This window comes from Oncorhynchus masou, chromosome 21, assembly GCF_036934945.1.
Source record: "Oncorhynchus masou masou isolate Uvic2021 chromosome 21, UVic_Omas_1.1, whole genome shotgun sequence".
NCBI classification, from domain to species: Eukaryota; Metazoa; Chordata; class Actinopteri; order Salmoniformes; family Salmonidae; genus Oncorhynchus; species Oncorhynchus masou.
The window spans coordinates 46922099-46938216 of NC_088232.1; the positions used below are offsets into that span (position 1 = coordinate 46922099).

The 16118-nt window shown below is 41.5% G+C and overlaps 1 protein-coding gene across 5 annotated transcripts in view; it reads right to left on the reverse strand.

Moving 5' to 3' along the window:
- Positions 1 to 16118, reverse strand: part of stac (SH3 and cysteine rich domain) — a 62169-nt gene that overhangs the window by 9910 nt on the left and 36141 nt on the right. For all 5 annotated transcript variants that reach the window (XM_064928599.1, XM_064928596.1, XM_064928594.1 and 2 more), the window contains 4 exons: positions 12337 to 12418; positions 11916 to 12022; positions 5749 to 5830; positions 3548 to 3624 (listed from right to left, as the gene is read on the reverse strand). In XM_064928599.1, the coding sequence (XP_064784671.1) occupies positions 3548 to 3624; positions 5749 to 5830; positions 11916 to 12022; positions 12337 to 12418 (348 nt within the window). The remainder of the gene's footprint in view (positions 1 to 3547; positions 3625 to 5748; positions 5831 to 11915; positions 12023 to 12336; positions 12419 to 16118) is intronic.

Here is a 16118-nt window from a genome sequence, read left to right on the forward strand (position 1 = left end):
TTATTGATGTCACCATTAATCCACTTCAATCAATGTAGATGAAGGGATGATTTTTAAGCCTTGAGACAATTGAGACACGGATTGTGTATGTGTGCTGCTGGCCCTGGGTGAACCGTTCTGCTGGCCCTGGGTGAACCGTTCTGCTGGCACTGTGTGAAATGTTCTGCTGGCCCTGGGTGAGATGTTCTGCTGGCTCTGTGTGAAATGTTCTGCTGGCCCTGTGTGAAATGTTCTGCTGGCCCTGGGTGAAATGTTCTGCTGGCCCTGTGTGAAATGTTCTGCTGGCCCTGTGTGAAATGTTCTGCTGGCCCTGTGTGAAATGTTCTGCTGGCCCTGTGTGAAATGTTCTGCTGGCCCTGGGTGAAATGTTCTGCTGGCCCTGGGTGAAATGTTCTGCTGGCCCTGGGTGAAATGTTCTGCTGGCCCTGGGTGAAATGTTCTGCTGGCCCTGTGTGAAATGTACTGCTGGCCCTGGGTGAAATGTTCTGCTGGCCCTGGGTGAAATGTTCTGCTGGCCCTGGGTGAAATGTACAGCTGGCCCTGGGTGAAATGTTCTGCTGGCCCTGTGTGAAATGTTCTGCCTGCCCTGTGTGAAATGTTCTGCTGGCCCTGGGTGAAATGTTCTGCTGGCCCTGGGTGAAATGTTCTGCTGGCCCTGGGTGAAATGTTCTGCTGGCCCTGGGTGAAATGTTCTGCTGGCCCTGGGTGAAAATGCAGTAAGGCACAACAGAAACTTTAGGGGATCATTATGGCAGACTAACAGCTCTCTGGGGACATTTCTCCGCCCTGGGTGGTTATATTTGTCTGTATGGTGGCCATTACATTGGAAAATGTCAAAACAATCATAACTGCAGTAGGGCCAATGAGACAGAGTGAAGAGTTAAACGAGCAGCAAAAAAAACTAAGTTCACAAATGAGTGTAAGAAAACAATGTACAAGCCATTTGATTACTTCTCAATTATTCAAGACAAGGGGATGTAAGATGTCCAGGAAACAGGTGTTGGTTAAGACAAGGGGATGTAAGATGTCCAGGGAACAGTTGTTGGTTAAGACAAGGGGATGTAAGATGTCCAGGGAACAGTTGTTGGTTAAGACAAGGGGATGTAAGATGTCCAGGGAACAGTTGTTGGTTAAGACAAGGGGATGTAAGATGTCCAGGGAACAGTTGTTGGTTAAGACAAGGGATGTATGTAAGATGTCCAGGGAACAGTTGTTGGTTAAGACAAGGGGATGTAAGATGTCCAGGGAACAGTTGTTGGTTAAGACAAGGGGATGTAAGATGTCCAGGGAAAGGTTGTTGGTTAAGACAAGGGGACGTAAGATGTCCAGGGAAAGGTTGTTGGTTAAGACAAGGGGACGTAAGATGTCCAGGGAACAGTTGTTGGTTAAGACAAGGGGACGTAAGATGTCCAGGGAACAGTTGTTGGTTAAGACAAGGGGACGTAAGATGTCCAGGGAACAGTTGTTGGTTAAGACAAGGGGACGTAAGATGTCCAGGGAAAGGTTGTTGGTTGGTTTGGAATATAGGACAAGAAATGGGCTGTACAATTGAATAGGCCAGCTAGTAATTTGTGTCACTCATTTCAGATAGGACAAGAGGCAACACGGGACAATCTGCTCCTGCAGCGTGGTTCATTCCTCTGCTCATTATCCTGTAGAGCCTGTGTCTGTGTGTCCTTGTGTTTGGGTGCCAGGCTGCTTTTAAAGACCTGCCTTCAGACGAACTAACGACATCCTCCCAGCCGTGCTAAGCTTGCCAGATAAGAGTGGTGGAAAATACCACTTTACATGTTTCAGCGAGCTGGCCAGGAGAGATCGCATAGTGTGTGTGTGTGTGTGTGTGTGTGTGTGTGTGTGTGTGTGTGTGTGTGTGTGTGTGTGTGTGTGTGTGTGTGTGTGTGTGTGTGTGTGTGTGTGTGTGTGTGTGTGTGTGTGTGTGTGTGCACATTCACGTTTGCTTGTATATCTTTGTGTTCCTCTGTATTTTTTGTGTTTTTGGTCATTTCCAAAGTTGACATTAAGGATAAACATGTCAAATTAATGATAGAGGCTGGCTAGAAATATTACAAATATGAAACATGTTCTGGGAACATGAATATGGCATTTCTTATACATGTATTTTTTTATTTCTACCACCGTAAAAGCCAGAGGGAGGGCAAAATAAATCTGCCTGAGGTTTGCTAATCAATATTACACTACAGGGAACAGAATGGAGTTTGCACTAGTTTTGTAACGTGTCAGGCTGCACGCAGAAAATAAATATTGCACAGGCCGGAGCTGGAGATATAAACATCAGGGTAAGAGCCTATTCATATCTATGTGTGTCAGTGGCCGAGGCAAGGGTATAATTTGTCTGTAAGGGAGATGTGTTTTTCTCCTAACTCATGGGAAAGTAAGTAGTGATGGGAGTCTGGCCAATAGTAAGTAGCATGCTGATGGACACCCACACAGCAAGAACTGGCTCAGGATCAGGTCTCAGGCTGAAGGCTCAGAGTAGAGTACAGCCCACCAGCACACACAGCAGAGACACAGTTCTCAGAAGCTTTCAATAGAATACTGTACACTATCTCAGGACATCCTTTAGTCCAGAGCTATGATTTGCTCAGGGCCAACAGACAACAAAAACTAATGTCTCATGTCAGTTCTCTTCCTCTCCATAGACTAATTGTGACACGTTGAAATCTAAGTTTAGAAGCTAGTTAATTATAGGATTTTCACACTGCTCCTCTTTTGGGTAGGTTCAAGCCCTACCCATTATAGACAATGCATATTTCAAATTGGGATGACACCAACCTTACTAAGCCCAGAGCTCATTTGTCTGCAGAGCAGTTTGTGCTATCCCTAGACTTTATGTCAATGTGTTGGTCCGTAGGACAAATGGGCAATAGACTAAGGATAGCCGTGGGTTAAGAGACATTCTAGAGGGACATTTCTGCAGCACACACAAACAATAAAAGCTGAGAAAATAATCACTGGGCTCCACTGAAGAACAATAACTTTGTATTTTCCATTTCCAGATCAGAGGTTATTATGATTTGTCATGAACAGTTCTTGCAGTGTTTACTTCTACCTGGGTTTCTCAATGCATTTGAGTTTCGTCATGAAAGAGCACATCGCCCAAGACAACGGAACTGTACTGTAGATGAGGCAGGCGCCTCGCAAGAGACATTATTTGGGACCTCATACAACAGTATTAAAATGACGTTGGTGTGTTCTACTCTGTTCCACCTGGGGAAGACAAGACAGGCTGGCTGTTTCTCACACCCTCAGCTGTCATACAGTTCCCTTTTCTCTCTCTACTGACCCTGTTGCCTCAACAGGAGCGTCCTGGATGAGTTCAACACACAATTACACGATTTCTAATTTAAAAAATATCTGTAACTCCCTTAGCATTCCACTGATATGCTTGAACGGGAATTAAATGAGTAACACTAATGTAATTCACAGTAGGAACAAGTCTGTGTGGAAGTTGAACTTTTCCCTCCGCTGCCCTCCTTGGAGTTACAGGGAATCTGGTTACTATACTGTAAGTGTTTGTGTTCCTTACCGGTGAATCATCGGGTTTCCTCTCAGCTACGTGGCAATAGGGAATGGGCTCCGTCCCATTCTCAAGTGATGTGAACACTGGAAAATGTCAAAATATTCAGTAAATCACCCCAAATCAACGACAAATACTTCAATTATCAAAGACAACACTAAAGCTATCAACACTTTGACAATCATAGAAAAGACAGCGAAGCTTGGATGAATCTCGATAGCAGTGGGATTTCATCTACTGAACGTCCTGGAATAAACCTAAGTATTTATTTTTACAGTACAAGCTGTGATAGAAAAGCTATTTCATAAACAAATACATCATTTCAGAAAGCAATAGAGTATTCAGATGGGATTACAAATGGGACAGATTCCCATGCTGGAATCTGTCCCATATTTTCCTCTTCTTAGTGAGCACTGTCCAGATATTCAAGTAGCATTGGGGAGTAACTTCAGTCTCTACATGTGGCAAGTAGAGAGGAACACAGAAGAAGGTTCCCCTTCCTCAATCCTCAGGGGTCAGATTATATTATTTTTGTGGAGCTTCTAAAGGCATTTTGAATAATGTGAGGTCTACTTCAACCAGTGTCCCTTCTACAACTTCATTGTCCTGGGTGAATGCTACTGCATGCAATAGGCGTATTACTCTTCCTCTTTGAGATCTTACACTAAGTACAGTACATAGAACTGAGAATCCAATGCATTCAGTCGGCATCCATTACATTCAATGAGTATCCATTACATTCAGTGAACATCCATTACATTCAGTCAATATCCATTACATTCAGTCAATATCCATTACATTCAGTGAGCATCCATTACATTCAGTCGGCATCCATTACATTCCATGAGCATCCATTACATTCAGTGAACATCCATTACATTCCATGAGCATCCATTACATTCAGTGAACATCCATTACATTCCATGAACATCCATTACATTCAGTGAGCATCCATTACATTCAGTGAATATCCATTACATTCAATCGGCATCCATTACATTCCATGAGCATCCATTACATTCAGTGAGCATCCATTACATTCAGTCAATATCCATTACATTCAGTGAATATCCATGACATTCAGTGAGCATCCATTACATTCAGTGAGCATCCATTACATTCAGTCAATATCCATTACATTCAGTCAATATCCATGACATTCAGTGAATACCCATTACATTCCGTGAGCATCCATTACATTCAGTGAGCATCCATTACATTCAGTCAATATCCATGACATTCAGTGAATATCCATTACATTCCGTGAGCATCCATTACATTCAGTCAATATCCATTACATTCAGTGAGTATCCATGACATTCAGTGAATATCCATTACATTCAGTGAATATCCATTACATTCAGTGAATATCCATTACATTCAGTGAGCATCCATTACATTCAGTCAATATCCATTACATTCAGTGAGCATCCATTACATTCAGTGAGCATCCATTACATTCAGTCAATATCCATTACATTCCGTGAGCATCCATTACATTCCGTGAGCATCAATTACATTCAGTCAATATCCATTACATTCAGTGAGTATCCATGACATTCAGTGAATATCCATTACATTCAGTGAATATCCATTACATTCAGTGAATATCCATTACATTCAGTGAATATCCATTACATTCAGTGAATATCCATTACATTCAGTGAATATCCATTACATTCCGTGAGCATCCATTACATTCAGTCAATATCCATTACATTCCGTGAGCATCCATTATATTCAGTGAATCAACTCGAATTTAGATCAAGGATCTGGCATATAAGGTTATAGACATACCATTGAGCAGTCAGTAATGTTTCATTCATAAAGTCTATGCATAACAGAAGTGCATTTCACCGTGTCACTGATGGCTTCCTCAGTCACTGATGGCTTCGTGGCTGATGGCTGCCTCTTAGTGGCTGATGGCTGCCTCTTAGTGGCTGATGGCTGCCTCTTAGTGGCTGATGGCTGCCTCTTAGTGGCTGATGGCTGCCTCTTAGTGACTGATGGCTGCCTCTTAGTGACTGATGGCTGCCTCTTAGTGACTGATGGCTGCCTCTTAGTGACTGATGGCTGCCTCTTAGTGACTGATGGCTGCCTCTTAGTGACTGATGGCTGCCTCTTAGTGACTGATGGCTGCCTCTTAGTGACTGATGGCTGCCTCTTAGTGACTGATGGCTGCCTCTTGGTACACCGTGTACAGTACTCACCATTATCACTGTGCTTCCTGGTGAGTTCATGTCGACTGCTGTGAGCGTCGTCCTCCTCGGGAACCTGGGCTAAGTCACTGGTCTGTGGGAGCAGATAGAGAGCATTACATCTAACTGACAGATTGTTGCCAGTCATTCAGATCCTACAGTAGCTAGATACCTAGACCACACACACATTTCTGATCCTTAAAGTGATGCAGCACAGTTTTTGTAGTAGCTAGTAGTTTTGAAGTAGCACCCACGAGGCAAAATGGGTCATCCATATCATGATCATCCATATCTTATGATATGTTACGTTCTTATTTTTTATTTTCCCCCTGGAGGTCATATGATATGTTACAAATTCCAATTTGTACTTTTTCCTGCAATTCGTACCATATGACACATTTGTAAGTGCTTAAGATCCTGTTAAATCTCTTTAATGTTTGTGACACATTTCCTAGAAATCGTAGAGGGTGGTCTAGATTTAGGACCACCAAAAAAGCTTTGATGTTATCTTGAATTTACAAACGCTGCTCAACGGAGCACAAAAACATTGACTGATATTATGACTGGGCAACAGTTGAAGGAATCATAACAACATATGAACCCACCAAAGCAGTACTGCAGATGTTCTAAATCGGTGCCAATTATCATTGTAACCTATGCGAAACGTGTACAATGTGTATGACAAGTTTAACATGCAATTTATGTATTATGTTGAGTGTAGAATATACCGTGTCTATTTTGTATGCAGCACTACTGTGTGTCTAAGACTATTTTCCCCTCGGGGACATTAAAGTTCATCCTATCTTATCCTTACCAGGGATGTACTGGTAAACAAACTAGGTGGGTGAACTGAGTTTACCCTCTGCTATCACTGATGCTAACCATTGTCCTAGTTTTTAAGCCCCAGGTACTTCAGCTTAAAAATAGCAGCTGTAGTTGGCAGGTCTTCCCTGGTAGTTTTAAGACATCATTTCCAGGACTGATTCAAGCTGCAGATACAGTTTAAATTAGATTTACACAGATAAGCTGCAGAGAGGAGAAGAGAAGAGAGGTGCTCCCTTTTTCTTTTGCAATGACTGCATTGTTTACACTTTCAGTCTTCAAGTCCTCCTCTCTGTCTAAAAGCTCAGCAGATATCTCTCCTGGAATAATTATTTCAATCCCCTCATCATCATCGTCATCATCATCTCTTCCTGGAGTAGATTTCCTTTATTGGTAATATTTACTCAACAATGTCTGTATCCATGTACACCTTTATTGGTCATATTTACTCCACAGTGGCTGTATCCGAGTATACCTTTATTGGTCACATTTACTCCACAGTGGATGCATCTACACCCACCAGACATGCCACCAGGGGTCTTTTCACAGCCCCAAAATCCAGAAGAAGTTCAAAAAGCGTACAGTATCATATAGAGCAATTATTGCATGCAACTCCCTTCCATCTCATATTGTTCAATTTAACAGCAAACCTGGTTTCAAAAAAACAGATAAAGCAACACCTCACGGCACAACACCTCTCCCCTATTTGACCTGGATAGTTTGTGTGTATGTATTGATATGTAGGCAACATGTGCCATTTTGACATTTATCTAGTTCTGTCATTGAGCTGTTCTTGTGTTTTAATGTTCTGCATTATGTCACATTTCATATTTTGTGTGGCCCGCAAGAAGAGTAGCAGCTGCTTTCGCAACAACTAATGGGGATCCTAATAAAATAACAAATCTGAGTACACCTTTACTGGTATATTTACACCACAGTGGCTGTATCTGAGTTTACATTTATTGTTCATATTTACTCCACTATGGCTGTATCTGAGTACACCATTATTGGTTATACTTATTCCACAGTGGCTGTATCTGAGTGTACTGTTACTGGTCATACTTATTCCACAGTGGCTGTATCTGAGTACACCATTATTGGTTATACTTATTCCACAGTGGCTGTATCTGAGTGTACTGTTACTGGTCATACTTATTCCACAGTGGCTGTATCTGAGTACACCATTATTGGTTATACTTATTCCACAGTGGCTGTATCTGAGTGTACTGTTACTGGTCATACTTATTCCACAGTGGCTGTATCTGAGTGCACTGTTACTGGTCATATTTATTCCACAGTGGCTGTATCTGAGTGCACTGTTACTGGTCATATTTACACCACAGTGGCTGTATCTCAGTACACCGTGATTGGTCATATTTACACCACAGTGGCTGTATCTCAGTACACCGTGATTGGTCATATTTACACGACAGTGGCTGTATCTCAGTACACCGTTATTGGTCATATTTACACCACAGTGGCTGTATCTCAGTACACTATCATTACTCAAGGCAGAGCTGGCATGCGCATACAACAACAACACCATGACTGTAGCTTTTCAATCTATACTTTGCCTTTTTGTACATTCCTTGCTGTAAGTAAGAGACAGAGCTCACTTGGCCCACACTTTAACATGAGTCTCCCATCTATACCATTAATCCAGCTGAATATGATGTATTCCCTTGACCCGTCATCCAGGTCCCAGGTTAAAAGGAGTGATCGAACTCTAATGAATTAAGCTGGGAAAACAGCAGCCGTAGAACTGCGTCGGAGCACAGATACACCAACAGGTTTCCTGGGTGCCAGTGTCCCTTCTTATCTACTGCGCCCCTACATTCCAACACTCATTCATTCACAGTAAGCAAAGACCAAAGAGAAGTAAAACCAAAAAACAGAACAACATGTTATAAACACTTTGAAATCACCTGCTTAATGACCATTATATTAGTAGCCTAACCACTGGAATGACATAGCTATTAGTTGATTTTGTTCTTAATCTCTATACGTTGCTGATGGGGTTTCTTAAATGACAGTCAGGTGGGGAATTGCTGATGGGGTAGTTTCTTAAATGACAGTCAGGTGGTGAATTGCTAATGAGGTAGTTTCATTACAGTTTCTCAATCCCGTACAGGCAAATTTTGGATCTGTGTTGAAATGGATCTATAGCATAACAGCGATGATCAAATACTCAAATAAATTGACTGACTCAGGTGAAGAAGCCAGATGTGGAAATCCTGGGCTGGTGTGGTTACACGTGGTCTGTGTTTGTGAAGCTGGTTGGATAGAATGACAAATTCTCTAAAATTACATTGGAGGCAGCTTATGGTAGAGAAATTAACATTCAATTCTTTGGCAACAGCTCTGGTGGACATTCCTGCAGTCAGGATGCTAATTGCATCTGTTGCATTGTGTTTTGTGACAAAACTGACTTTCATTGTCTCCAGCACAAGGTGCACCTGAATAATGACACACCTGTCAGTTGGATGGATTATCTTGGCAAAGGAGAAATACTCACGAACAGGGATGTAAACATTTTAGCGAAATAAGCTTTTTGTGAGTATGGAGCTCATGAAACATGGGACCAACACTTTATATGTTGCATTTATATTTTTGTTCAGTGTAGTTACTCATCAGCATATGAGGTATTTATATGGTCGTGTCATAATAAGCATATGGTCAAGTCTGGACTCATCCTTTACTATTATTAAGCATGCGGAATGTCATTCACCAAACTTCAGCCTATGAGCATGACACACTAAGGTAATTCCACCACGCTGGCTGATTAACCTATCAGTTCACTTCTGCAATAATCCCTTTCCTTTCTTTCAACTAATGGGCATAAATCTAGTGTATTGGGGCGGCTGTCAGGATTTGGCCAGGGTTGTTCCGGGTTTTGGTCACTAGATGCCCCCATTGTGCTTTTTGACCTTATGTTTTTTCCCTTGTTCCCCATTATTATTTGCACCTGTGCCTCGTTTCCCCTGATTGTATTTAAACCCTTAGTTTCCCTCAGTTCTGTGCTCTGTGTTTGTATGTTAGCACCCAGCCCTAGTGTTCTGTGTATTCTTGTCGATTCCGGTGGATGCTCTTGTGGAATTCTGTTTTTGTTTTTGAGTATCTCTTGAGGCTTTTTTGTGCTATTCCTACCACCTTTTGGATTTGCCATTTTTGTATTGAAGGACTTCTCCTTTTTTACTTTATTAAATACACCATCTTAAGTACTACTGTGTCTGCCTCATCTTCTGGGTTCTGCTGACTATTCGTGGCTCAGTTGGTTAAGTGACTGTTTCTCACTCCGGAGACCCAGGTTCGTAACCGGGTCCTGACAGCGGCAGGGCAAGTTCAAATCCCGAGCTGACAAGGTACAAATCTGTCGTTCCTAGGCTGTCATTGAAAATAAGAATTTGTTCTTAACTGACTTGCCTAGTTAAATAAAGGTAAAATAAATTAGTATTTATACAGTATCCGTCCAAAGTTTGACATTGAAGAATAATAGTGAAGACATCAAAACTATGAAATAACACATATGGAATCATGTAGAACCAAAAAAGTTTCAAACAAATCAAAATATATTATAAAGTATATTTGAGATTCTTCAAAGGAGCCACCCTTTGCATTAATGACAGCTTTGTACACTATTGGCATTCTTTCAACCAACTTCACCTGGAATGCTTTTCCAACAGTCTCGAAGGAGTTCCCACATGCTGAGCACTTGTTGGCTGCTTTTCATTCACTCTGCGGTCCAACTCATCCCAAACCAAATAGCCCTTACACAGCCTGGAGGTGTATTGGGTCATTGTCCTGCTGAAAAACAAATGATAGTCCCACTAAGAGCAAACCAGATTTGATGGTGCATCGCTGCAGAATGCTGTAGTAGCCATAATCAAAGGTGACTACCTTAAGTGTGCCTTCAATTCTAAATAAATCACTGCCAGTGTCACCAGCAAAGCACCCCCACACCATCACACCTCCTCCTCCATGCTTCACAGTGGGAACCACACATGCAGAGATCATCCGTTCACCTACTCTGTGTCTTACAAAGACACAGCGTTTGAAACCAAAAATCTCAAATTTGGACTCCTCAGACCAAAGGACAGATTTCCACCAGTCTAATGTCCATTGCTCTTGTTTCTTGGCCCAAGCCAGCCTCTTCTTATTTTTAATTTAATTTTTTAATTTTACCTTTATTTAACCAGGCAAGTCAGTTAAGAACACATTCTTATTTTCAATGACGGCCTGGGAACAGTGGGTTAACTGCCTGTTCAGGGGCAGAACAACAGATTTGTACCTTATCAGCTCGGGGGTTTGAACTTGCAACCTTCCGGTTACTAATCCAACGCTCTAACCACTAGGCTACCCTGCCGTGTTCTTTGGTAGTGGATTATTTGCAGCAATTCGACCATGAAGACCTAATTCATGCAGTCTCGTCTTGGACTTGGTCTTTTACCAAATAGGGCTATGTTCTGAAAACCACCCTTACCTTGTCATAGCACAACTGATTGGCTCAAACGCATTAAGAAGGAAAGAAATTCACAAATTAACTTTTAACAAGGCACACCTGTTAAATGAAATGAATTACAGGTGACTACCTTATGAAGCTGTTTGAGAGAATGCCAAGAGTGTGCAAAGCTGTCATCAAGGCAAAAGGTGGTGTCACAACTTCCGCCGAAGTCGGTCCCTCTCCTTGTTCGGGCGGCATTCTGCGGTCGACGTCACCGGCCTTCTAGCCATCGCCAATTTACTTTTCATTTTCCATTTGTTTTGTCTTTGCTTTAGACACCTGGTTTCAATCCCCCAATTACTTGTTCATTATTTAACCCTCTGTTCCCCCATGTTTTTTTGTGAGTGATTGTTTGTATGTATACGGTCCGTTATTGTGGGCTAGTTTTTGTGTTGTATATATTTCAATTCTTGAGTAAAGTACGTTCATTACTCATATCTCCTGTCCTGCGCCTGACTCCTCCACACCAGCTACACACAGGCCGATTACAGGTGGATACTTTGAAGAATCTCAAAAATAAAATATATTTTGATCTGTTTAACTCTTTTTTTGGTTACTACATGATTCAATATGTATTATTTCATAGTTTTGATGCCTTCACTATTATTCTAAATAGTCAAAATAAAGAAAAATCCTTGAATGAGTAGGTCTGTCCAAACTTTTGACTGGTACTGTTTGTCACCTCTTTGTCACCTCAAACCTTGTGTGTCACACCTGTTGCAGCAACAGTCTTCCAATGACCTTCTACCTGCCCACCACCACCAACAATAAAATTCCATATTGTATTCTGTCTCTTTTGTCATTCAATTAAGCCTTTACTCGACTGAACTGTAATAGATTGTGTTGTTGTTCTTACAGAGATCCTGTGGGGGGACTCGGAGACACTGGCCCTCTTGTCCCTCTGTGCCAGAGAGGTCCCAAACCGGAGAGCTTCATACACAGGGTCCACTTTACTGCCACAAGCTGGGGAGAGTCACAAGAGAAGAGAAGCTCATGTCAGTCAAATCAGCCAGACAAGAACAATCTAGTTGTGCATCAATATACTGTAAGTGCATTGACATTTTGAAAGGCAGGCCTATATAAATCACTTTGGCTTGTCTCACATTGCTTTCAACAATAATTTTTTTTTTTTTTTAAGCAAACTTCCATTGTCTTATAAAGGATTGCTGAGTGTCTTCTCATCTTCAGTTTTCTCCACTGTTCATGCACCTTGGTTTGTAATGACATTTCTTTATCTCTAGAGTATTGTAAGGCAAAGGGGAAGAAAGCGTGCTTACCAATGGGCATGACTTCTTTGATGCAGCCAAATTGCTCCGTTATCAGCAGTGGGGAGCTGTAGTACCTTCGAAAGCCCTTTGGCTGTGGAGGGGGAAAGAGAAGGGAGGGAGGAAGGGAGGGAGGGAAGGATGGATGGAGGGCAGGAACATCATAGTGAGTGAGGGATCAATACATCAACAGGCAGTGCAGCACACCAAAATACATTAGAGCCACTGCATAACCTAATTTCTCTATTAGTTTCCACATGCACTATACTGTACTCTAGTCTGGGTTTGTTTCTGTTTACAACAACACAACATCATTGTTTGGTGAGACAACAACAAGCTGGCTAAAGCAGAGGAGACATTTTAGACATATCCCAAGCCAGAACAACTGGTTTGTGATCAACAACTCTCTGTGATCACCAACTGCTGATCACTCTCCCTGCCTCAGCCATGCTAAACAATATTAAACAATGTGTAAATAAAAAATAGCTTGATGAGGGTTGAGTGAAGATGTGCAAATACAGAGATACATTGGTGGGTGGGCCTGCAGAAATTTGTGTGGGCCCAAAATAAAAATGTTCTGCTATTCTACACATTTTGCCATGAGGCTGAGATAAAATGCTGCAATTTTAAACCTAACTAAAGCTAGAACATACAGTCCCTCCGGAAAGTAAAGCCTTATTCTAAAAAAATAAAATTATTATAAAATTATTATAAAAAAATGTTTTAAATCATATAATCAATCTACAAACAAAACCCATACTGACAAAGCAAAAACATGATTTTTAAAAGTATGCTAATTTTTACAAAAAAAACTGATATCACATATACATAAGTATTCACACTCATTCACATACAGAACTTTGTTGAAGGACCTTCGGCAGTGACTACAGCCTCAAGTCTTCTTGGGTATGACGCTACAATCTTGGCAGACCTGTATTTGGGGAGTTTCTCCAATTATTCTCTGCAGATCCTTTCAGGATGGGGAGTGGATGGGAAGAAATCCTTTTCTTAAGAACGAGATGACATGAGTACTTTAGTCAACGAGTAATGTTTTTGTTTTGTGCGGATGAAGGGATCGCGATATGAGCCTGTTTTATTTTTAAGGACTTCATATTGTGTGCTTTCATGTTTTTCTACTCCTTTTGCAAATATCTTCTTTTTTTGTCTTGGTTCTTTTCAATTGTGGCTTTTACAGATGTACCAACTGCCTCTATTTCTTTTGTTGTGATACCTTATTTATTTTTTATAAGGGAAGAAAAAAAATAAGGTATCAGGATGGGGAATAAGAAAGGGGAGCTTTTGGGTGGGGAGCGTTGCTGCACAGCTATTTTCAGGTCTCTCCAGAGATGTTCAATCGGGTTCAAGCTCGGGCTCTGGCTCGGCCACTAAAGGACATTCCAAGACTTGTCCCAAAGCCAATCCTTCGTTGTCTTGTTAAAATGTGAACCTTCGCCCCAGTCTGAGGTCCTGAGTGCTCTGGAGAAGGTTTTCATCAAGGATCCCTCTGTACTTTGCTCCGTTCAACTTTTCCTAATGGTCTGGTCTCCCAGTCCCTGCCGCTGAAAAACATCCCCACAGCATGATGCTGCCACCACCATGCTTCGCCGTAGGGATGGTGCCAGGTTTCCTCCAGAAGTGACACTTGGCATTCAGGCCAAAGGGTTCAATCTTAATTTCATCAGACCAGAGAATCTTGTTTCTCATGGTCTGTGAGTCTTTAGGTGCCATCTGGCAAACTCCAAACAGGCTGTCATGTGCCTTTTACTGAGGAGTGGCTTCTGTCTGGCCACTCTACCATAAAGGCCTGATTGGTGGAGTGCTGTAGAGATGGTTGTCCATCCGGAAGGTTCTCCCATCTCCACAGAGGAACTATAGAGCTTTGTCAGAGTGACAACGGGGTCTTGGTCACCTTCCTCACCCAAGGCCCTTCTCCACCGATTTCTCAGTTTGCCTGGGCGGCCAGCCCAAGGAAGAGTCTTGGTGGTTGCAAACCTTCAATGTTTTGATACCCTTCCAAAGATCTGTGCCTCGATGCAATCCTGTCTCAGAGCTCTACGGACAATTCCCCTCGACCCCATGGCTTAGTTTTTGCCCCGACTTGGGCTGTCAACTGTGGGACCTTATATAGACAGGTGTGTGCCTTTCCAAATCATGTCCAATCAATTTAATTTACCACAGGTGAACTCCAATCAAGTTGTAGAAACATCTCAAGGATTATCAATGGAAACAGGATGCACCTGAACTCAATTTCGAGTCTCATAGCAAAGGGTCTGAATAGTTATGTAAATTAGGTTTTCTGTTTTTTATTTTAATACATTTGCTAAAATGTCTAAAAACCTCATTATGGGGTATTGTGTGTAGATTGCTGAGGATTTTTATTTGTACTATCCATTTTTAAAATAAGGCTGTAACATAACAAAATATGGAAAAAGTCAAGGGGTCTGAATACTGTCAGAAAGCACTGTAAGTGTGTTGACTGTGATAATGGCACTGGATTATGAGCTGCTATGTCTGCTAAATGAAAAAATGAAATAAGCAGTGTTATGGTGCATATAGCCATAGAAACACAGTGACATATGCCTTAATTTGGTCATATTCGTGGCCTTTTGGAGGTGTGGTTTTCAGTTAGTTATTTTTTGCCACCCATCCCATGAAAGTTAATGTCATTCCAGTGCACTTCTTGCTATAAATTATATCTGATGGTGTTTAGGTAAAAAATACAAAAAATGTCTCATTTGGAACACTGACAAGTCGAGAGCATTCAAAACCAAATGGCTCAGTCTGATCTGCCGGGTCCACCCGGTCCCGCCCATACCTACGTGGCTAGATTAGTCCAGCATCAATTCTGTTACTTACACTAGTTTGTGCACAGTTAGTACAGCTCAGTTGACAGACTGCCATACTGCAGATTTCTGGTCCCATATCCACATAGTCTCAGAGGAGGAGTGCTGGTCTCGGATCAGTTTTTTGCCTTTTAGAACGTAATGAATTAGATGGGGGACCTGATCCTAGATTTACTACTCTACTCTGAGACACTTTTGGAATGCAGTTCCAGAGTCATTAACATGATGTTTACCAGTCCTTGTGCTGTTATGATCCGTCCCATTCCTCACGTACCAAGTGCAAACAAGGACACATGTCTATCATCTACAGTGCCTTCGGAATGTATTCAGACCCCTTGACTTTTTCCACATTTTGTTACGTTACAGCCTTATTCTAAAATGTATGAAATAAATAAAAAACCTCAGCAATTCACAATACCCCATAATGACAAAGCAAAAACAGGTTTTTAGATATGTTTGCCAGGTGTGCCGAGCTCAAGAAGACTTGAGGCTGTAATCGTTGCCAAAGGTGCTTCAACAAAATACTGAGTGAAGGATCTGAATACTTATGTAAATGTGATATTTCCATTTTTATTTTTAATAAATTAGTAAAAATATCTTAACCTGTTTTTGCTTTGTCATTATGGGGTATTGTGTGTAGATTGATGAGGGAAAAAATGTATTTAATACATATGTAACATAGCAAAATGTGGAAAAAGTCAGGGGGTATGAATACTTTAAGAAGGCACAGTATCTAACCATGACGTTTCTGTCATACAATCAATATATTTCTCCCATACAATCAATATATCCCATCAGAGATGTCATTCATACATCCATAAAAATTACAGTGGATGGCCTCCATTTTCAGAATTTCAGTTTCTCGCCCAAGAAATAGTCATTATCTTAGGCAAGGATGGTAATGTCAGTGCAATACATGACAAGACAAGTAGGTAGAATAATTAAACTACA